The 24,788-nt window shown below is 40.5% G+C and overlaps 1 protein-coding gene across 4 annotated transcripts in view; it reads right to left on the bottom strand.

Annotated features, from left to right (window-relative positions):
• Nucleotides 1-24,788, bottom strand: part of LOC124593739 (signal transducing adapter molecule 1) — a 52,095-nt gene that overhangs the window by 20,950 nt on the left and 6,357 nt on the right. For all 4 annotated transcript variants that reach the window (XM_047132072.1, XM_047132071.1, XM_047132070.1 and 1 more), the window contains 4 exons: nt 22,055-22,130; nt 6,617-6,799; nt 5,501-5,617; nt 2,358-2,460 (listed from right to left, as the gene is read on the bottom strand). In XM_047132072.1, the coding sequence (XP_046988028.1) occupies nt 2,358-2,460; nt 5,501-5,617; nt 6,617-6,799; nt 22,055-22,130 (479 nt within the window). The remainder of the gene's footprint in view (nt 1-2,357; nt 2,461-5,500; nt 5,618-6,616; nt 6,800-22,054; nt 22,131-24,788) is intronic.

The following is a 24,788-nucleotide window of genomic DNA, read 5'->3' as shown; positions in this document are numbered from 1 at the left end:
AAATGAGTTGCATTATGAGGTGCCTGAGAACCTCTAGGGAGATTCAATTACTAGTTTAAAGAGTACCCCTTTCTTTCCAGTGACCCTTGGGTTCTGATGACTACTGTTTGTAATTCAGTGATAAGTGGAACAGCACTGGGGTGATACATGCAATATGCAAATACAGAAACCCGACTGGGTGTGCATCAATATTTTTAAAATGTATGTCCTGGAGACGAAGTATAAAATCGAGACTGAATCACTTCACATTCCAATGAACTGCAGCAGACATTTTAGCAACGAGGTTTATTTTCATCTTTTTGTCTTGGTGGCAAGCCCATGTTCCAGAGTATTTAGCCCATTTGAGACAATCAATAAACACATGTATTTTCCCCAGTTATAGGAAATACTTAGTAGCTCTTGCACAGCTTCCTATAACTGAGTAAAACTAACAACTGGGATGTGAGCAGTGCCCCTGGAGTATTTACTCCCAACAGTCATAAACCCCATCGACAGAGGACACACTATAATTTTTTTTTTACGAAGTAGAGGATTAAACCCAATAGTTGCCACTGACATTTGCTCAAATATTACAATTAAGGGATTTATAACAAGAACCCATTCCAGCTTTTCCATACCCATACCTAGCCTTTACTGGTTGAACAATCTTTCTTCATTTTAACAGTTTCACTTTTGTTTGATGAAATGAGATAACTGTAAATATTAGACACCATAAAAATGTCATTAATGATTACCAGTACAAGCATGCATTCTTGTGAGTGCCCTTTGCACTATGACAACAAAGAACATAATGAAATTCAACATGAAGCTGACACCAAGTGCTTGTAAAGATACATCCAGGTCAGTACTATCACCAACTACTAGCAACTACAATGATGAGGCAAAACGTAATCAACACCTACTTAATAGTGTCCCACCCTGTCTTTGGAGTGCAATACAGTAGCAATTTTGTGTGGCCCAGATTTGACGAAGCGCTAATAGGTTTCTAGAAGTATGTGGCAAGTTGTGGAATAGGCATTCAACGGTATCTGAGATAAGTTCCATCATGTTCAGATTAGATGAATTTCATGGCCAAGACACCAAAGTGAGTTGACTATCATGCTTCTCAAACCACTGTAGCATGTTTTCAACTTGTGACAAAAATTTGTCCTGCTGGAAGATGCCACTGCCATAGAGGAGGTATTCAGGCAAATGGGATGCAGGCTGTCTGCTAAAATGTTCACATAGTGTACAGCTGTCATGGTGCCTTTGATTAATACCTATGGAACCCCAGGCAGATGGCACACATAGCACAATATTGCTCTCAACAGTTTTCATCTGCAGCATGGTGCACGTTTCTAGCAACCACTTGCCTGGATGATGACATATCAGGACCCGGTAATTGGCCTGGTATAATATGGAACATGATTCATCCAACCAGGTGACACCTTTTGCTGTACCAACTTCCAACATACTGATGGAGGATGGATCCACAATCCAATATCAGTGATCCTGTGCCCACTGCAATTGTAACTGGTGACTTTATTGGGTGAACATGGGAATACAAAGAGGTTGTCTGCTGCAGAATCTAATGTTCGATAATGTGGACTGAACAGTGTGCTCTGAAACACTTGGGCCTTCACCATCATGGCTCTCTGGTCATATCTGCCAGATATCACTGCCTATCCTGCTTTACAGTTCAGGTAAAGCCTTCAACTTCCACATTCTGTGGTGAGATGTGGACGCCAACACTTTCCAGAATGAGATTTTCACACTGCAGTGGGGTGTGTTGATAAGTGCCAGGAAGTTTCAGGTCCAACACCTTGCCACTTACTCACGGTTTTGCAATCCTTCGATCACTTCCTACAGATGTACAAGACAGTAGCATGCATGCAACTGACCAGTTTTGCTGTTTCTGAGATTCTCATTCCCAGGTGCCTGGACGTACTAATTGGCTCTTTGTCAAAGTAGCTTATGTCAGTGAATTTGCCCATTTTGCAGCTGTACCACTGAGAAATAATTGCTCCATTCACATATGTGCTTTGCTTTTATACTTTTTTCAGTGTTTTGTGCCTGCAACACCACCAGTCAGCATCCAACCTTCTGGTGAGCAGTTGTTTAATGTTTCAGCTCATCAGTGTATATATCCCTAGCTCCCATTCCATACCCCTTTGACAAAGGAGCAATTACACAAGATTTCACAACACAAGCAACAAGAAGTAATTTGTTACTGCTCACAAAAGAAAGTAACATATTAAATGCAATTGTGTTTCACATTTCTTCATGTAACCAAACATAAAGACTATATATTACGAATTTAGCTTGTAAACTGTTTTTCTACAATAAACTTAATTTTTCAACAGAACTAACTAACTGACCTATCAATTTTTTGTTCATCAATTTCTACTTCCTCAAGTTCTTCAACTGTCTTTACTTCAACAGCTTCATTGAACTGTACAGATTTTCTTGGCTGCTCAGCTTCTGAAATTTACAACAATAACACAAAATGAAAAATTTGCACTTTATTCTACACAAAGATATGTGCATTTCATCTTATATTTTCATATCTTATTTCTAAAAATGATAAATCACAATCTTTATGGTTTAAACAATGAAAAACTGCACCAGTTACTTATTTTTCATGTTTAGAACACAACACATTCTGAGAATTTGTTCTCATTTTCAGGTGCATTTGTTTACATAAATATTTTTTGTGATGTTTGCATGTGTGATTTTCTGGCCCGCTTGCACTGTAGTTATTCTTTTGAGTTTACACTGCAACAGAAAATCAGACAAATGAATCTTGGAATGTTTTTTATATGCTAATGTTCGCAACAGCATTATCTATTCTCTACTTACAGGTATTGTGCTCCTCCATTTACCCTGAATATGACACACACACACACAAATCACATATGCTGTTTGTTTTTGTAATCACAACATTCTAAACAGATATTACAGCAGTACGGTTTCCAAAGAGTTTGTATACAATCAGAGGTGTGAAATTTTTAAGTATTATGTTATATATGTAAAATTGTTTATTATGAAGTTTATTTTACAATTACTGACTACTGAATATCAATTATGTTTCTGAAACTTCCTGGCAGATTAAAACTGTATGCTGGACCGTGACTCGAACTCGAGACCTTTGCTTTTTGCAGGCAAGTGCACGCACTGCTGCAGAGTGAAAATTTCATTCTGGAAACATCCCTCAGACTGTGGCTAAGCCATGTCTCCACACTCCACAATATCCTTTCTTCCATAAGAGCTAGTTCTGCAAGGTCTGAAGGAGAGCTTCTATGAAGTTTGGAAGGTAGGAGACAAGATACTGGAGGAAATAAAGTTGTGAGGATGGGTCGTGGGTTGTGGTTGGGTAGCTCAAATGGCAGAGTATTTGCTCGCGAAAGGCAAAGGTCCCGGTACACAGTTTTGATCTGCCAGGAAGTTTCATATCGGTGCACACTCTCCTGCAGGAAAATTTCATTCTGAATTACATTTCACTTCATTGAAGCTGTTGACCAGAGTCTATGGGGGCAATGACATATTTATGAAAATTACAAAGTTATCATATACAGGATGAACATTTGAAGAAATTAACTGACTGATCATCTAATTTGCCACTGAGAACTTTCTCTTCCTGCTTTTTGTCGTGTACAAACATTTCCAGCTTCTCAATTAAACCCACTGTATGTGACTTTTGGAAGTGGTGAAGTATATTAAGATCTTCTATGTTTCTGAATGGGTGTCCAGTGCTCTTTTTTTATTTTTATTGCTATGTTGATTCTGTAAAGCAGTTAGGAGGGTAACAATTCTAATTTGGAAGTTAGCATACAAAAAAAATTAAAGCTTTCGTCCATTAAGGACATTTTCAGCATTAGACACACACACACACACACACACACACACACACACACACACAAGCACAACATTCCATCCTGGATTTTCCATTGTTTGAAAAAAAATTAAAAGATTCATTTGAGCAATTTTCCAATTGCAGCAAAACCTCAAAAACGTAACTACAGTACAAAAGGCAGAAAAACACACATGGAAACATTTAAAAAAAATATTTGTGTACACAAATGCACTTGAAAATGAGAAATTCACAAAACACATTGTACTAATCATGAAAAAATAAGTAATCCACGTATGTTTTAATTATTTAAAATCATGACAGACGCAACTACAGGCTTTTCCATATACTTATCAGGAGTACAGAGAAGATAAGAAGAATATGTAAAATGAATACAGTATAGGAGAAACACACACGGAGACCAAATCCAAAGTAAAATTTGTGGGAGAATTAAGCACAGAATTTGAAATAGACACAGGAGTATGACAAGGGGATCTACTGTCCCCAGTGCTCTTCAATTGTGCTCTTGAAAAAGTTGTTAGAGAATGGAAAAAAGCAGGTGCACCAGCACACAGACTGGGACCAAGACGTAAGGGCATAGAATTAGGCTGTTTAGCATTTGCTGATGGCACTGATCGCACAAGACATTACCGATGCATAGAAACAGCTAGAATTATTACAAGAACATGCAGCTAAAATAGGATTACAAACTTCATTTGAAAAAACAAAATTTATGACTGACATCAAGGACGCACCTTCTGATCTCAAAATTGGTAATAACTACATCTCTCGAGTAAAAGAATTTAAATATTTATGTGAATGGATTGCAGAAAATTGTAATGAAACAAATCTGTCAGATCAAGAATCCAGAAAATGGAGATGGCGTTTCAGTTAACAAAAAACATTTACAACAAAAAGAGTCTCTCGTGGAACTGCAAAATACGACACTATACAACAGTAATTAGACCCGAAGCTCTCTACGCATCTGAGACACTAACCTTCAACATAGAACACTAAAAGAGGAATTAGAAGTGAAAGAACGTAAGATAATGACGAAAATCCTAGGACCAAGAACTAAAGATGGTGTGCATTATCCAAAACCCAATGCACAAATATGTAAAAATATCTCCAAAATAACAGACACAATGCGCATGAGAAGAATCCAATTCATGGGGCACTTAGAAAGAATGGACTCAAACAGGTCAACGCACAAAATCCATACATTTTTAAAGAACAAAACTACAAGACCGAAGTGGTACAAACAGACGGAAAAAGACCTGAGAGAATTAGGGTCTCCAAATCTGCATGATAGAAATGAAATCAGAAAAATCACAAACACACAGGGTTTTGAGGAAGAAGAGAGAAAAACTAACCGACATACGTGGTCTATGCAACGAACGCTAGCCCATTCGTTGTTTATGAAGGAATACTGGACGAAGAGGAAGGCCAACAAATGTTGATTACACGTAGTCCTAAGTGATCCATCCGCAAACAAGAAGAAGAAGAAGAAGAAGAAGAAATAGGGGAAACCCATTCAGTACCCAGGATAAGAAATAAATTTCAATTAGTCTAAAATAGAAGTCAACGTAATATAATCACACAGTGAGAAGCAAACAGTAAGTAAATTTAAAATCTGACTGACTTAAATTTATTGGCAATCCCTATACTTACTAAATTGCTCTGGTTCTACAGAAAGATCTGCTGTCACAAAATTAGCTGGAAACAGTCCTTCTCCACGATTGTTGTATCCCTTCCACCAATTTGGATCTGAATCATCCAGTACATGGACTGTGGCAAAAATGTTCATGCCTTATTAACAAATTAATTAACCACAGGAGTAAAAGTATCAAATCTATTCTATAAATTACAATAAAAAAGGGGTAAAAGAGCATATGTGCAGTTAGATTGCTTCACATTTACAGTTTTCTGTGACATAGCACACCATATTAACACATTAAATAAGTTGCAAATTGAAATTATGATCAAAACATGTTTTGCAATTAACATACACATAAAAATACATGACAAGACAGCAACATTGAAAATAAGATTTCTAACAACACTGAGTGTACTTAACAATATGGCTGGCTGGACAGATATTTGAGCCCCATTCTTCCTCAACAAAAATCCAGTGGTACAGCAAACTACAAGTGTAATAATGTCTAGTAATCTGTGAGGGACCATGAACAAATATTTTCTCAAGCACTTTCATGAAATCAAGTAAACACTTATAAAAACTGAAGTCACTTTTACCACAGAACAAGTTACAGATCACACCACTGTTTTCACAGATCAAATAACAGCCTAAATGTGAAAAATTATTTTACTTCAGAGTTAAGTGAGAATTTACTGTATCTCAGTGTGACATACCTCTATTTAATCAAAGTTATTTGCAGCATTCACTGTATTTGTACGTAAAGTCAGTGCTAAATATTTATTATTACTAAATTAACATCAATTCTTTCTAGCTTAATCAGAAGATTTATTTCCCACAAGTTCCTCCATGGGTAACAAAATGTTGAGTCATCTACCAGAAAATTCTAAACTGGATCATACCTTTTTAACTAGATTACAGATATCCTCAATTGCATCCCTGAACTGTGTTAAAGAAACAGCACATGTTTCACTCTCTTTGTGCACAATGCCTCAACATTTCTCTGTAATATCTTTTGATACATAAATAACTTTGTTACATGTTGTGCTATGTCAAGGATTACATAACAGACAGACTTACAAACTATTCGTTTGCAATTACAAAAAAATAATTGCATAATAAAACATACATACTGATCTCCCCTGCGGCAAAAGTTAGTTCATTGTCTTCAGCAGCTTCGAAATCATATAATGCCCTCACTTTACGAGCTTCTGATGAAGCAGACGCTGAGCCTCCACTTCCAAGAGTGGCTGTAGGATACAAGCTGCTTTGCGCTTTTGGTGAGCTCTGTGTTTCTTTCAATGAGAGTTCTATTGCTGGAAAGAAAGAAAAAAGAACGTCAGCATTCCAGCAAAGAGAAAAGATCAATGAAGAAAGGTTGTATGTAGGGTCTATTAATTGTCAGTAGTCCAAACGTACAGCGTATGACGGTACCCCTTATGGAAATGGCAGCAAGGAACAGGAAAGGACACCAGGTGCACTCACACTGTGTATGCCTGGGACCTCATTCAACATGCTGAAGAGGCTATTCTGGCAGCCACTGAGGGAACATGGTGCAACTAACTACAGATTGTGGCACACATTAGAACAAATGAAACCTGTTGTCTGCACCATGAGGTCATACTGGAGTCACTTCAGCAACTGGCAGAGAATGCTGAGAAGACCAGTCTTGCACATGGAGCTGCAATGAAACAAAATTTGCAGCACTGTCCCTCAGAACTGATCGTGGCACTTTGGTTCCAAGTCAAGTGGTGTAGTGCTTTGAGAATTTCTGCATAAATTCTAGAACCACTTGGCCTTCCTCCGTCTCGAACCCACAATATTTTAAATAGAAGGGTGAGAGAGACTAATCCGACGTACTGCACATCGCATGTATGTGCAAGCAGGTCTAAAAACAGTCAAGAGCAAAATGTGGACACAGTGGCCAAACAGCGGCTGATAAGTACCTGTTGTAGGTTCCATAAAGGTCGGTTGGTTTGTTTAAAGGAGGGAGAAGGGACCAAACTACGAGGTCATCGGTCCCTTGTTCCTAATAAAATATTGCCACAAGTGTGAGAATAAAACAGACAAAACATATAACGCAAAACAGAAAGTAAAAGCCACAATAACGAAGGGAAGGCAACGAACACTAAAAGGAACAAAAGAGGACAAGGAAACAACAGAGAGACGCTAGAAACAGAAGAGAGTAAAACATGAATGCAGATTACAATGGCTGGCCAACCACGAGAATAAAAGGGGAAAGCCAGCCACTCTGCAACACATTAAAACCTCCATCCTAAAAGCACTAGGGTGGAGGACACACAGGGACAAAGGACATGCGCTAAAACGTACATAGAAGTATAAAACTCAGTCTCACGGATAAAACATAAAACTAAAGCTGCTGTGAAGGCATTGTCGCCCAACACCAAAGGCAGGGTGCTGGGAAAGTTTAAAGTCTGCCGCAGAGCAGCTAAAAGTGGGCAGTCCAGCAAGAGGTGGACGGCTGTCATTTGGGAGCCACAGCGACACTGAGGTGGGTCCTCGCGACCGAGTAGGTAACCATGCGTTAGCCACATATGGCCAATGCAGAGCTGGCAGAGGACAACTGATTCCCTGCAAGAGGCCTGCAGGGAAGAATTCCACACATTCATAGTCTCCTTAATGACACTCAATTTGTTGTGTGTGCTGTTATGCCATTCCGTCTCCCACAGCTGGAAAACCCTCCGGTGTAAGACAGAACGCAGGTCAGCTTTGGAGATGCCTATCTCCAGAAGCAGTTTCTGCGTCACCTGTTTAGCCAGCCAGGGATTCCAATGTGTCCTGGAGTCCACACAAACACCACAGAATGACGGGACTGTTCCAGGGCATAGATGGGCTCCTGAAGGAACGCTACCAGAGGTTGGCGAGGGTAGCACTGGTCGATAGATTGTAAGCTACTCGATGAGTCAGTACACAGGAGAAATGACTCGCCAGGGCATGAGTGGATGTACTCAAGAGCACGAGATATGGCCGCTAGCTCTGCAGTGAAAACACTGCAGCCAACTGGCAAGGAGTGCTGCTCAATATGTCCTCCATGAACATATGCGAAGCCTACGTGACCATCAGCCATTGAGCCATCAGTGTAAACCATTTCAGAGCCCCGGAACATGTCAAGAATCAAGAGGAAGTGACAGCAGAGAGCGGCGGGGTTAACGGAGCCCTTAGGGCTATGCCCAAGGCCCAGACAAAGCTGTGGCCGAAGCGTGCACCATGGAGGTGTACATGAACGGACCTCAAGTAGAGGTGGTAAAGGGAAAGACTCCAGTTCGGAGAGAGGGCCTGCACACAAACTGCAATCGTTAGCCCCGATCTGGGCCGCCGATGCAGGAGATGGACTGCCGCAGGTGGGAAAAGGAGATGGTAATTCGGATGCTGAGGCGAACTATGAATGTGTGCTGCGTAACTGGCGAGCAGTTGTGCACGTCTGATCTGCAGTGGAGGGACACCAGCCTCCAACAGTACGCTGGTCACCGGACTCGTCCTAAAAGCTCCTGTCGCTAACTGAACCCCACAGTGGTGCACAGGGTCGAGTAAATGCAATGCTGAAGGTGCTGCCGAACCATAAACCACACTCTCATAGTCAATTTGGGATTGGACATAAGGGCTCTGTAAAGCTGCAGCAGCGTACAGCAATCTGCACCCCAATTGGTGTTGCTCAGGCAATGGAGAGCATTGAGGTGCTCCCAGCACTTCTGCTTAAGCTGACAAACAGTTTTTTCCCAAGAGAATTTAAAACCAGTGGCATTAGATCGTTCCTCCAACCCCAATAGTCAAATGAAATTGCCAAGTAGCTGTTGTAAGGTAGGAGAGCACACAGAAGATGCGGAAGTCATCCACAAATAAAGAACACAGTACAGGATGCCACACTGCAGACGTAATACTATTTATCGCAATGACGAATGCCATGACACTTAGAACACTCCTTCAAAAGAGTCCCTCAAGGGACACCATTCTCCTGCGTGAAAGGTCAGAACAGTCCCAAAATAGAGAGTAGAGGGCCATGGAGCCTCCACTGATAGAGCTGCAGCAAGATATGCTTCCAGGCAGTATACTATACTCTTTCTAAATCGAAGAAAACACTGTTAAGGTGTTGCTTACAGAGGAAACCTCGTGTAAATGGTGTTTCAAGCGGGGTCATTGTTATCAAGTGTGGAGTGGCCTCTCCTGGATCCACACTAGGTGCAAGTTAGTAAGGGCCTTGTTTCAGAAACCCAAACTAAGTGCCAGTTGACCATTTGCTCCAGTGTCTTTCCTAAGCAGCTCATCAGACTAATGCTACGACAATTACTGAGGTTAGTCTGATCCTTCCCTGATTTTAAAATCAGGATTAAAATAGATTCTATCCACAAGTTGGGGAAGTCTCCTGTCAACCAAATTTGATGAAAGAGCTGGAAGAGAACCTCCAACTGTGGGTCCAGCTGTTTCAACATACTTATGTTATCAGTTCACGACTGGGCATAATATCAGGAGCTACTGAAAATGCATAACACAACTCACACAGGGAGAAAGGCTGCTTGTATTCCTCAATGTTGCTGGGACATAAATCAAAACAAACCATCTCATATTTCTCCGATAATGATGGAAGGCTGGATCCTGGCTAGCATCAGCCGTAGTGACCTCATACAAACAAGCCGTTGTATGAGAAATGTCTCTTAGTGATGTTAGGAGACATCCCTGCTCTTTTCAGCCACCATAAGTGGTCTTGAGTTCCACCTTGAGATCCTCCTGATGGCTTCCCATACTTTAATTGTGGAAGGATACCTATTAATGGAGTTCAGGAACACTTGCCAAGACCTCTGTTTATACTCCCAAATTATTCTCCTCACTTTTTCTCACACCATACAAAAACTTGGGCATTTATCTTGAGCTTGCCCCTTAGGGAGCAGGCATTTAAAGGATAGCCTGCTACTCACCATATAGCAGAGATGTTGAGTCACAGACAGGCACAACAACAAAAAAACTACACTTGAATAAGTTTAACTCACACATACATTACCACTGTCCCTGGCTGCCAAAGCCAAACTGTGAGCAACTGCACATGATGTGTGAGACAATCTGGGTGGTTGGGGTAAGGAGGAGGCTGGGGTGGGGAGGGACAGCAGGGTGCAGGCTGCTTGTGGGAGCATACAGGGACAAGACAGAGAGAGGGTAGGGCAGCTAGGTGCAATCAGGAGATTAGACAGAAGTGGGGGGAGAGGGCAGGGCAGAAACAGAAGTAAAAAGACTGTAGGTGCACTTATGGACTGGAAGACTGAATAGTGCAGGAGTGGAAATACAGAACAGGATAGATAAATGAAGGACAATCACTAATGAAGGTTGAAAGACAGTCTGTCTGTGGCCATTCATGCAGACAGACAGCCTGTTGGTTGCGATGCCCACGTACAATCCAGCACAGTGGTTGCAGCTTAGCTTCTAGATCACATTACCGGTTTCACTAGTCGCCCTGCCTTTGATGGGATAGGTGATGCTTGCGACCACACTGGAGTAGGTGATGGTGGTGGTGATGGTGGTAGGATATATGGGACAGGTCTTGTATCTAGGTCTATTACAGGGGCACGAACCATGAGGCAAAGAGGACTGGACTGATTAACGGAAGTTGTGAATTTCTTCCAGGAAGCCCTCTTCTGTTCTTTTATCAGTCGCCTCATGTGCTCGCTCAGATCTGAAGGCATGAAGGTTTTCTGTACTTGGACGGTGTTTGAAGTTCCGCTGAGTTGTTCATCTGGCCCTGATTGCCAATCAACAGTCATACACTAAGGTACAGGCCATTGGTCTGAGGTGGTTACTAGACCGGGGATGGACTCTGCAGCGGCCCGTTGGATCTCACAAGTGATACGAGGCACCATCTCCTCCACACAATCCTTTTGTTCAAAAATAGCCTGTCAACAGTACTGCAACCAGTTTGGCTTTTGTATCATCCATCTTCATGGTCTTCTGGCAGCCTCTGTCCTATGCTGGCACATGGATCCACATTGGGACGTTGTCATTACAATATAAATCTGTGGTCACTTCCAATGAACTGAGTGTGCAATAGGTGGGAAACAAAAACGAAGGTCATTGGCCGAAAAAGAACCTGTAGCTATGGAAAAGTGTATCACCTTACCCGTGTTCCGAAGGTAGATATTCTCAGAATGGACGAGTTGCTCTATCATCCGACTCCTGGAGCAAGTGGCAACTGAGTCCCACAGCACATTGTGTGCATTGAAGACCCCCACAAGGAGGAATGGGCATAGGAGTGCCCGGAAGAGTTATGTCAGTGCATCTGCATCCAAAGCATCATTAGATGGAAGACACAATGAACATACTGTGATGTTAAAGTGTGCTAGAACTTTTATAGCAATTGATTGCATGGCCAAAGTAAGAGGGACAGACGAGGAGTGGCATCTGTCAGTAACCCTTTACTGGAGGTGTGTCACTGACTTTAAGAGGAGTTTCTTGTAAGGAGATGCAGAACAGTTTCTCCTGGACCAGGAGATGTAATTCTTCCACGTGTGGCAATTGGCATCTTAAGGGCTGATGCAAAAGAAGTAGCAAAAACTGGAGATACAAATCTCTGAAGGCTTTTTATCTTCACCATAGAGTATGCGTCTCTTGCCTTTCAACTCCTGAATTTTCCTTTCCTCATTGAAAACCTCACACTTTCTGCTCTACACTGGGTGATCCCCAGAGCAGTTTACACATTTCGGAGGAAGTGCACAAGAATTGCCTGATTCATGAGCTGAGTCTCCACAGTTTCCACATGTAACCCTCCCACTACGTCCCAAACTGGTATGGTAAAATCTTTGACATTTGAAGCATTGCATTGGGTTAGAAACACACGGGCAAACCTTAAGACGAATACAGCCTGCAAGGATATGTTCAGATAATTCTGGAGCACTAAATGTTAGAATAGATGTTACAGATTTTTCCAATTTGCCAGTGACTCTCCTTATACAGTTAAGCACTTCTGTGGCGCCCATATTTCTCCATTCTTCACATAACTCCACGGGGTCCACCTCCATCATATCGGAGCAGGTAGCCATGCTCTCACTAAAGTTGAGGGTGTTATGCAACTCAGCCTCGCTGGGTAGTCATCTAAGGGCTTACATCCCAGAAGCTTAGGTGCTTGGTTTGAATTAGCAATTTCATCTAGAAGTGTTCCATTACGAAGTTGTTTGACACTTTTTAGGGACCCAGCAATATCTTCGAATGCCCTGCAAATACAGAAAGGCGAGACCTTCTCAAAGTTTGCTCCTGTTCTCTTGACTACAATGAAAGTGCTATGGCACCCTAATGTCCTAATACTATGATTCTAATACTTCTTTTCAGGAAAACTAATGAACCGAACTCTCTTTGATGAGTGGGTGTAGGTACTACCTGATGGTACATCTATATCCCATCAGGTGGGTAGTTTGATGAGACTGTTCCATAGGGTTCTCATGAGATGCTAGGGAAACAACTGTCAACCCAGGCAGAGGCCTGTATGCTTGAGCAAAGCTTATACAACTGGAGAGCAGCAGATGCCCCAGAGGTTGCATGCTACAGACTGTTTTACCTCAAAAGAGGTTCACCTCATCAGCACGTAGCACACCTTGAGGTTGAGGTTTTTTTTATTTTACAGAGGTGCATACTTTCCTCATAGTCCAAGCAGTGAAGCAACGGCTCACATTATCCTAAACATGTAACATTTCAATGCTGCACCACAAGATGGTCACTGAAGAATGCCCAGAGCTTACGGTAACAAACTAATGATGGCGCTTGGCAGTCTACAGCTGAGGAAGCTGGGTCATGAAGTCCACAACCAGCAACCAAATGCTGAGCCCCTGGGGTAGCAACCGTGGGGAGTAAGTGGAGGAAACGGCTGAAGTCTTTTATATAGGAGGGTAGATTGTGGATAATAAGTTGAAGGTGTTGGTCTATGAGAGCAGAGATTCTCTCAGTGGCAGGCACACAGTAACTGCCACAATGGGGTATTCTGGTTGGCTCGGTATATGGACTTTAGGAAGCATGTAGAACGCAGCAGTGTGGGGAGTGATAGGGGAGGAGAGAGAAATTTTGGAGCGAGATTCTCGGATGGGTCTAAGGATTTGAGGAGAGACTTGAGATACTGCTGGATTTCTGGGATGGGATCATTATGGCAGAGTTTGTTGGCTAACAAATCAGACAGCTCACAGAGTCCTACTGCACAGAAACCCTTGCTGTTTAAAACAGTGGTGGAGCCTTTGTCAGCAGGTAGGGTTACATGTCAGGATCAGATTTTATGTGGTGGACTCCAGTTCTTTCTGTGGATGTGAGGTTAGCCTGCATGTTGAGGGATTTTGAGGAATCATGGATGGCAAGGTTCGTGGTTAAGATATTCTGGAAAGTTAACGGGGCAATTTGGGGGACACCGGGGGTGGATCACACTTGGATGGAGAAGTGAACCGAGTCAGGCAGGATTCAACATTGGTCTCTGGTTCAGTCTGACTGCTATGGATCTGCAGCAATGGAGTTACTCAAAGATTCTTCTTTAAAACGGGACATACCTTACATTAGGGCCCACTACACACTTATGGCAAGAATATTTTCACAATTAGAAGGCTCAGGGAGACCTATCTATGACAACATTTCTTTGCTTGAAGAAGTCAAAATGAAAATTAATGAAGTGCCAGGTGAAGTAGGGGAAAAAGTACGGGCAAAAATGCAAACGGTTTTGCAGAAGAACACTGGCCTGAAGGAGTTGTGTGAAGCTGCTGACATACTTAGTGGAAAATCCAGCACTCCTGACTGCAGCATTCCTGTCCAACCTGAAGTATGCCCCTGTCGCATCTGTTGATGTAGAACGTTCTTTTTCAGCGTATAAATGGATTCTGACAGCCAAGCGCCACAGTTTTTCACTAGAAAAGATTTTGGCTGTTTATTGTGAAGCCAACTATGGTCAGAATATGCGAAACTATGAATGTATTAATTAAAACTATTACCACATCTTGTTTACGGAACTCAAAACTATTTGGAGTTATGTTCAACATTAATGTTGTAGATTGCTGTGCTCTGTAACTGTGTAAATATTCATTCTCCTTTTTTTAATGACTAATATGACGTTCACGCTGTCAACACTGTGTATTTTTATTTTCTCTGCATCATTTTTATTAGAGCCTATTTTAGGTTTTATATAGCCTAAATGAACTACTGAAGGAGCCTATTTTAGGTGCCTAAAACACACTTTTTTACGACCTAAAAATTCATTGTCTTCTCATCACTCATACCCTTGCAATAGACCTAGATATACACCCTGTCCCGTACATCCTCCCACCACCACCACCACCACCACCACCACCTCCTCCTCCGTCTGGTCACCTATCCCATCAAAGGCACGGCTACCTGCAAAATCAGTCAGGTGGTCTAGAAGCTAAGCTGCAACCACTGGGCATGGCACTGGCGTTCTACATGGGCATGACAACCGACAAGCTGTCTGTCTGAATGAATGGCCACCAACAAAGTGTGGCAAGGAAACAGTTGCTGAGCATGCTGCCCAACACAATGTTGTTCATTTTAATGACTGCTTCAGAGCCTCTGCCATCAGGATCCTTTCTACCAACACCAGCTTTTCTAAGCTGCACAGGTGGAGACTCTCACTGCAATCTAAGCTGAACTCCCCTAACCCTCTCGTCCTCAACCTTCATTAGTCATTGTCCTTACTGATCAGCCCCTTCCCAGTTCCCATTCCAGCACTACACAGCCCTTTATTTTACCAATGTACCCATGGTCTTTTTACCTCTCTCCTTTTCCACACTGCTGCCCCCCCCCCCCCCCCCACACACACACACTCACTGTGTGTGTGTGTGTGGGGGGGGGGGGGCTCTAATTCAGATGAAGACCTTCTGGCCACAAGCTTATTTGCTTAGCAGTCTTTTGCTATGCCTGTCTGTGACAACACCTCTGCTATATGGTGAGTAGCACTCTATCCTTTTCACAATACTATCATAATAATCTCAAGTCTTAACTACACTACTGAGCTTATGGAACTATTATCAGATGTCTTGAAGTTTAATTATTTCAAATTTGGCGAACATCTTTACAAACAAAATGTGGGGTTGGCCATTGAGTCCCCATAACAAACGCCTTAGCCAACATTTACATGGTGCTTTTTGAAGTAAGATTCTTTAATGCACAGTCATAATTTAAGGATGAGATAATAGCCTATATGTGGTATCTTCATGATGTGGTTGTGACTTTTGGGCAATAAGGACTAGTTATATAACAAAGTGCTTAATAACAAATTTTTCTCATCACCCCAACTCTCAAAACATACAGCCTTCAGAGCAATGCTCCATAGAGTGGAAGAAATTCATTAGAGCAGCTAAGAGAGAACTTCACAACATCAGATACTTCACCCAGGTGATTAGTTAACAATTTAACGTAAGACTAACACTGGCTAGTAGTAAGAAGAGATTAAAGGATAGCATCCGCTTTGGGCAGGATATGTATGATTAAAATAAAAGATATTGTAGAATACATTATTGTGGGGCAATCCCTGACAAGGCAGGTAGATGGTGAAAGCCTTAAATGTCATTACCCCTCATATCATCCCAAAAAAAACAATGGACAATTGTTTACACCCCATTAAGAATGACAGCTTAAACCCTATAGTGACATAGGTGTTTGTGAGATTAAAGTACCTACAATATGACTGCAGGTGTGTGGGCCAAATGAGCAGAAGCTTCCATAAAGTATAAATAACATGGTACAGCGAATAATCTTATGTCAGCCCTATACCTGCACCCAGAGCTCAATAACTACAGCTTACAGAAATTAGGGACAGTTTAAATATCTTGCATTTACAACCTAAAGGTCTGACACTTAACATCTCAGAAAAAAAACTCAAATCACAAAATGTGAAATTAACCAGCCAAATAGCGTCTTTAATCAACAAATGTAATTAAAATTTATGGTCATGCTCAGTAATTATTTACAATGTATTCAGGGCATTGCTTCTCAGTAGATAAATTAACTTTTCTATAAATGCATTTATATTTATAATGTGGTATTTTATTTCCACTTTTTTCTGCCTAGTCTCTTCTTCCTGTTGTTTGTGCCCCATTGGTCGACTATGTTGGTGTGTGTTTATTTGGACAAGGGGAAGCCACTGCCTTTTTGTACTAAGTATATGTTGTATGGTTAAAGAGCATTCCCTAGACAGAATAAAGTAATTATAGTATGAGGGTCACTCCAAAAGAAATGCACACTATTTTTGTAAAAATACAGTTTTCCTTCTGCGTGTGTGAAAGTTTTACAGTGTGTAGATACACCCTTCCTGCTCGTTTTAAAACTTAGTTCAACCTGTTCCCGTGAGTGGCACCGTCACAGCATGTCTTCAAGATGGCTGCTACACTTGACGTTCATCAGATACAACGTGCTGTCATAGAATTCCTGTGCTGTGAAAACGAGACAGTGGGAAACATCCACAAGAGGTTGAAAATGGTGTATGGAGATGCTGCTGTCGATCGCAGTACAGTTAGTCGGGGGGGCAAGCAGGTTACGTGATGAAAGCGGGCATGGCAATATTGAGCTTTGTCCTCGCAGTGGCAGGCCTCGTACTGCACACACTCCAGACAATGTGCAGAGAGTTAACGAATTGGTGACTGCTGACAGACACATCACAGTGAACGAATTGTCATGCATGTTAGGATGGGGGAAGGAGGTGTTTGCAGAATACAGAAAGAGTTGGTGTTAAAAAAGGTTTGTGCCAGGTGGGTTCCCAGGATGTTGACAGTGGCTCACCAAGAAACAAGAAATATGGTATGCAGCAAACTTTTGGAATAGTACGAGAATGGTGGAGATGAATTTCTTGGAAGAATTGTGACAGGTGATGAAACATGGCTCCATCATTTTTCACTAGAGACGAAGAGGCAATCAATGGAGTGACATCATGCAAATTCACCCAAGAAAAAAAAAATTCAAAACCACACCTTCTGCCGGAAAAGTTACGGCTACAGTGTTTTTCGATTATGAAGGACTCTTGCTTGTGGACATCATGCCAAGTGGAACCACCATAAATTCTGATGCATATGTGACGACACTGAAGAAACTTCAAGCTCGACTGAGTCGTGTTCAACCACATTGGCAAAAGCAGGATGTTTTGCTGTTTCACGACAATGCACGGCCACATGTCAGTCAAAAAACCATGGAAGCGATCACAAAACTCGGACGGACAACACTGAAACACCCGCCTTACAGTCCTGACCTGGCTCCATGTGACTATCATCTCTTTGGGAAACTGAAAGACTCTTCGTGGAACCAGGTTTAAAGATGACTCCCTTGTGTTCGCTGCCAAACAGTGGCTCCAACAGGTTGGTCCAGAATTTTACCGTGCGGGTATACAGGTGCTGGTTCCAAGATGGCATAAGGCAGTTGAAAGGGATGGAAATTATGTGGAGAAATGAAAATATTGCTCCTGAAGGATTTATCTACACACTGTAAAACTTTCAAACATGTAAAAAAAAAAAAGTATGCATTGTTTTTGGAGTGGAGTGACCCTCTTAGATTACACGGGGCATCATGGCCCTGTGGACCTCAGCACAGTTGACTTTTTCTTACATCATGCACCCATTGTGTGTATGTTGGCTACTGGCATTCCTGTTGAAGGTTAACCTTCAATTAAAATGCTTTTACTTGTATACTGATTCCTAATATGTGTTATTTTATTTTTGTTGATACTGCTCTTGCATCAGTGATCGATAGAGAATGGCAGTTTTAAGATTTTCTTTTAAGGTTTGGGTCCAAAAGTTATTAGCCCACCAAATGCTCAGACTGGTAAAACAAAGTGACAATATTTGCAGATGCACCGATGCTAAACTAACAGTATATAAGTGCGGTTATGAGCTTTCAGAAGCACGCAACAAAGTGTAAATTAGAAAATGTAATCCACAGCCATCCTGGGATTCTTCTCACCCACACTGTCAATAGCAGAAATAATACCGTATTTACTCGAATCTAAGCCGCACCTGAAAAATGAGACTCGAAACCAAGGAAAAAAATTTTTCCCGAATCTAAGCCGCACCTGAAATTTGAGACTCTAAATTCAAGGGGAGAGAAAAGTTTTAGACCGCTCCTCCAAATAGAAACAAAGTTGGTCCATTGTAACATGAGACACAATTGAGGTCGAATGGATGAAGATACAGCTACAGTAGTTTGGTTCGAGTCTTAAGCTTAACAGTTAAGCTTTACCAAGTAGCCATTGCTATGTGTCAGACGCTCCGTCCATATTTATACGGATACCCATCCTTTTTCAAGTGCTTCGTCTGGTTTGAATCAATTGCTTATTTTTTTTTTTTGGGGGGGGGGGGGGGGGGGGGGGAACAGAGAGAGAGAGAGAGAGAGAGAGAGAGAGAGAGAGAGAGAGAGAGAGAGAGGAATTGTCTCATAATCAAAACAACGGCAAGAGACTGCTATTTGTTGTTACTTACACTGCTTTGATAATGATCAACAAGAACCAAAAAATAGACTGCATATGCAGACGCCTCTTTATTACATTACATTCTGCACAGAAATTAGAGTACTCTTAGATTCATACTTCATTTCTGACTGTATCACTATTCAACATAAGAATAATATGAATATAAACAAGACATTATATGTATATTCTTCCGCATTTGCTGTTGTCTCACTAGTTTTGTAGGTTATTAGGCAGACAGGATTTAAATAAGATGGCAGCAAACACGAAAGAATACATGGCATAATGTTTACATTCTTCTACCTTTTCTTTTAATTTATTTACTGACACACAGGTTTTGGCGCCAGTATTTATCTTTGTGCCTGCAAAGCATGCCTGTGTAGTGATACATATATTAGACGGCAGAAGCTAGTTGTGGCGGCACCTACCAACATTTTTCAGAACTTCCACTTACTTTGCACTCGATTCTAAGCCACAAGCTTTTTTTTTATTACAAAAACCAGAAAAAAGTGCGGCTTAGATTTGAGTAAATACGGTAGGTTAGAGCTCTAGCTGTGGGTTGGTGCCTGCAGTGTATTTACTTATGTGATAGCATCATGCCCCTTCACCTGGCATTTTAATATTAGTGTCTAGTATACAATATTGGTAAGCTAGAAACTGTACATAAAGGAGACATACAGGAAGTCCAGCAAAGCTGTCCCTGATTTCAAAATAAGTATCTCCAAAACTAAGATTGCTAGATGAGTGCAACACACTGTATGTTTAGTGTGTAAGCATTAAAAATTTTATACAGAATTTTCAAAAAGTTCAAAAGTTGCTAACAGATGGCTCTGTAATTACAATATGCAGTGCCTATAATTAGTGTGTCGCATCTCAGGGCAACAGTTCCACTGTTTGAAAAGTGAAAGGAGGTTAGTTTACCAAAGGATGGGGTTGAAATCATGTATTTCATTGAACAGCATGTTTTTCTAGAACTTTAATACCACACCGCCAGAAAACAGTCCTGCGGCAACAAAGCGTAGTTTTCAAAAATGATTTAATGTTCCAAAGGGACCCTATAAAAACCATTCGCAAGCTCTTCACCAAATTCCAAGAGACAGGCATCATGGCTGATTATCTAGAGAGGAATGTTGGCCCCAGGCAAACTGTAGTTTCTTCAAGATGTCACCACAATTTCTGGAATTTTCGCAAAATCCAAGAAAATGAGTCAGATAAATTTCAGTGGAGACTGGTTTTAAGTGTTCCAGCATGCAGAAAATACTGACACAGACCTAAAGCCACCAGGCTATGCCTGTGCAAGCTGGGTGACAGAGGGTTGACTTAAACCAGATTTGCATAACGAGTGATGATAAAAAATTTAATATTGGTAGCACCTGGTTTACAGATGAAACACACTCCCATCTCAATGGTATCTTGAATAAACAAAACCGGTGATTCTGGTATTGTGGAAATGCCCATTTTTGTGAAGCGAAACGATTGCAGCCTCCCAGAGTTACCGTTTGGGTTGCAATATGCAACAAGCATACTACTGGCTCTTTTTTAATGAGGAAAATGACCACTAGTGACTCTTACACTGCAATTTTGGTACACTTTGACACCCCACAACTAATGTTGGAGCCCAGACTACATTGTATTGAACCAGTATTTTGCTTTTTTTGACGGTTACTTGGGGAATAGTCATTTCATTGGATTTTGCAAATTTACTGGTGCAGGGGTTGATTGGAGAGCCACCACACCATGCTTAAAGGCTTGAGTTGACATTCAGTGTGGCATCTGAGTGTTTCCCTTAAGACACTACAGAATGTGATGGCAAATGTCGTCATTCGTTAGCAGCACGTCAGTACTGTAAGTGGCATTCATTCTGGCAAGATTGTGATGTAATTCCAAAGACTGCTTGCAGAAGACAATTTTAATTACACAAATGAATATTGTATGAGCTGCAAAACACACAGTGCCATATGTTAGTAGCTTTTAACTATTTCACAACTTCTGCAATAATTCTTACAGCTTCCACACCAAACCTACCTTTTGCTGCACTCATCTGTCAATCTTAGTTTTTGAGGTATTTAATTTTGAAATCGGGGGCTCCTTCGCTGGACACCCAATACCATGCTTACACTGACACCATTAGGTGCAGAGGCTTTGTATCTCTCTTTTGAAGTTTGTATTGTTTTATAGATTGTTCAGTCATCGTTAGTCTATGTTCTTATTTCATTTGGAGTGGTTCTGCTCTTTCACATTAGGAGGATCTGCTGTTTTATGTAGGCCCAGTTCTGCAAGTGGTTTTCTGTGCAGTCTTAGAATACACAAGACGAACTTTCTGCTTACACGCCATGCACATGAGACTCAATACATTACCCCCTTCTAGTTGACGTATGTGGATATTCTGTACATATTTTAGTATCCTCTTTATTACAAGCTCTACCAGCTTTCTTGTAGATTGACAATATGTATAGTCATTGAATCGTGAATATGTGTAAAATAGTTTACGTCTATGTGATACAATGCAATCTCTCTCACCCAAAGAAACTGCAGCATGCTGATGTAACCATAACGCAAAAATGCTATTAGTATTTTAACACTAAGGATATAAAGGTTGACTCTTCATAACAAATCGAATCGCACAGCAATAAAAATATTTTGTCATTTCTCCAAATATTTTAAGGTGCTGGTTGAACAAGCTGATTTAAAAACAATTTTCAATTGAAAGTACTGGTATTTTTATACTGCACATCTTGACACTGAAAAACTTACATTAGGAAAGCATACTGACATAGGAAGCTACACAACAGGAGTAAGAACAAAATGTAAGAAAAGTTCTCTCATCAGGAAAGATTGCACTTATCTAAAGTTGAAAGAGTACTACTCAGCTCAGTTTGACAATGGATAAGTATGAGGGAGGGGTTTACCAAAAGTTGGAAATATCAGTTCATTATGTTTAATCAAATTCATCATTTTTCCTCAATAACAAGCCCAGCACCACAATGATTTGCAAAACCATAACAAGAGATGTTCATTTAGAATGTAATCTTCATTAACATATGAATCACAATAAAAACTAAAAAAAAAACACACACACACACACACACACACACACACACACACACTTGGAACAGCTACATTAAAAACATATACCACTTGCCTTTTGCAATGTCATCTTCCTCTTGTTGACTAGACACTACATTTGGGTCTCTGCTGACTGGTGCAGGTTGCCTCGGCTAGGGGAGGAAAAAAGTAAAAAATAAACTGACAAAAATCTATAGCTTGTAACAGCATAAAAATCTAGTCACAGTAATCAGTACATACAAATATCCATTTTACAATAAAAAGAAAAAAAATTAAACAGACCACATGGTTTAGGATTATTACTGTCATCTGAAACCTGAAAAGCACACACACGGAATTTATACAAACCTTATTCATTGTAAGATCATCACTGCAGAAAAGTATTTTACTTATATGATCACTGTCAACAGCAGCTACCCAAGATTCACTGTTAAGTGATTACCACTGTTAATTGAAGACTCATTTTATGTACACTCATACCATTGCAAACTTCCTCCCTCAGGTATATACAAAACAGAAAAAGCAGCAAACAAAAAATACATACTGCCATATTAACAGCTCATGGATTCACACAAGTATAAATTAGTTCCTTGAATGCAATTAAAATAGGATATACAGCCATCACTCAGATGGCACTAAATATGTATAAAATGCATGCTACCTGATCACTGGGGATGACAGGTGGCACAATTATCAGTATCCTTACAGATGAACCTCTAAGGACAATTAGAACTCCAGGAGAGGGACAATCTGAAGCTTGGCCAAATTCTGAGTAATAGGTTTGTCATTTTAAGAGTCTGATTCTGTTAACCAGAACAAAACAATTTGCAGTTCATGAAAGTCTTATTTGGCAGTTCAGCTGAATGAGGGTGAAATAGAATTACTAACACATATTCTGAGCAGAGAACTGTATCTAATAATAACATCATAGATCTTTTCTGGAACTCGTGGACAATACTAAACAATGCAATGTGAAAATTTTTCAGAATATAAAATATGAAAGACTGAAATAATGTATTTTAAAAGTAAACATGGTAGACATTATGACACAATAAAGCATTCCGTGGTAGACACCTTTTAGTATGCACAACTCTCTACATATCTACCAGGGTAAAAAAGATTGTCATACAAGGGGACCTTAGGAACTTCTCTGCCCTCTTTGATTTTCCTTGTACTTACATGTTTTGAAGGCCAGTGCCCGGACATTACCAAATTTTAAAACTAGAATATTACATCACATAAACATAAGTTTTGATACAGGTGAGTCCAAATTTTAATTTACTGTGAATACTTCCATTTTCATGCCATCATTATCTAAAATAAAGATAATTTATCACAATCTGGATTCAGTATTCATTAGTATTTCCATTTAATAATAAATACAGAATTTAAATAAGAGTAAAAAATGCAACTACTGAGAATCTAACCCATGCTTTTACGATCATTATGCTAATACGCTCTACTATGCCTCTCTCAGCTGCTGGCAATGACCTTCAAATCTTAAGTACAGAGAAAATCAAAGAGGACCAGTCTGTATGGTCCCCTTATTAGAAGTAACAAGCTAGCATCAAAGCAGTTTTGAAGAAAACATCCCGAGGTGTAATACATCATTCATAGAATGAAATGTTCCATATCTTTGATATCCACTTGCCAACGAAAGATGTTTGTGGGTTAAGACAGTTAGTAAGCAGGAAGCACCCCACTTTCAGGAAATGCTTTGATAGTTTGTGCAGATCAAAACCGTACCGATCCTGCGTTATCACAATGCGGACTGCAGGCTGGCACTTCCACCTGCTGGGTGGAGTCCTTTGCTCTTTGGGGCCGCGAGCGGAAAGACATGGAGTGCATGTGACCTCCATGACACCAAATAAATCACCATGGCATTAATGTTCAGATTTTATTGTACTACCATTCAGAGTCTCATGAGAAATGGATGCATGACTATATCTAACTGTACTGTAATGTATGTGTAGTAAATTCATTAAGAGAAGTAGGATTTGTGCATTATAGGAATCAAACTGAGTTCAACTTCTCCAAGTGTGTTACTCCACTGGAACAAAAAATTCTTTCAGTACCTTCGATGCAACAGATCAAGGTCCACAGAGGAGAAACTGTGTCACGGTTCATGGATACTGAATAGCGAGAATCTTGCAGCATTGGTATCACACAGGAACTATGAGAGAAATTAAGATCAGCAAGAAACCTAGCAAGATATGGAAGTTATGGTCAACTACTGCACTGTTTCAAAGCCTAATAACCCCATTAGGGAAATAAAGACAAAGGAAACATTCCACTCAAAAATGTCGGTAGAATCATCATGTTTAATAAAGGCAAATGGAAAGGGTCTAAAAATTTGATCAGATTTAGCCATAATTCCCAGGAGTAATTTGTTACAGCCAACAGGTTATATTACACGCATTAACAAAACTTCAACAGAAATATAAGCAAATTCCACCAACAAATCTTTGAGAGATGAGCATATCACAATTTTTTATTTTATTATTTTTTTTTTTTTTTTTTTTTTTTGTTGCAAGTTTTCTGTTAACTGAATATGAGGATCATTTCTCAATAAGGAGTGTAAAATAAAATTACAGCTGATTCATCAAATAAATTTTAACTGTCAAGCAGTTTAAATGCTTTAACATATATTACAGATGCTGCGACACCAATTAAAGACAATTAGAGCAATACACAACTGCTGTCAACTCAAATATTTTATTCAGTACACTTATTAGAAGTGACCCTGCACAACGGTTCCAAGGAAAAAATTTCCTTTCAGCAGGAGGTGGAAAGGGAGAAATCAGTGTTAA

The sequence above is a fragment of the Schistocerca americana genome, chromosome 2 (genome assembly GCF_021461395.2).
Source record: "Schistocerca americana isolate TAMUIC-IGC-003095 chromosome 2, iqSchAmer2.1, whole genome shotgun sequence".
NCBI lineage: Eukaryota > Metazoa > Arthropoda > Insecta > Orthoptera > Acrididae > Schistocerca > Schistocerca americana.
Note: the sequence above shows the minus strand (reverse complement) of the source record. Positions and strands in the feature narration are given on the sequence as shown.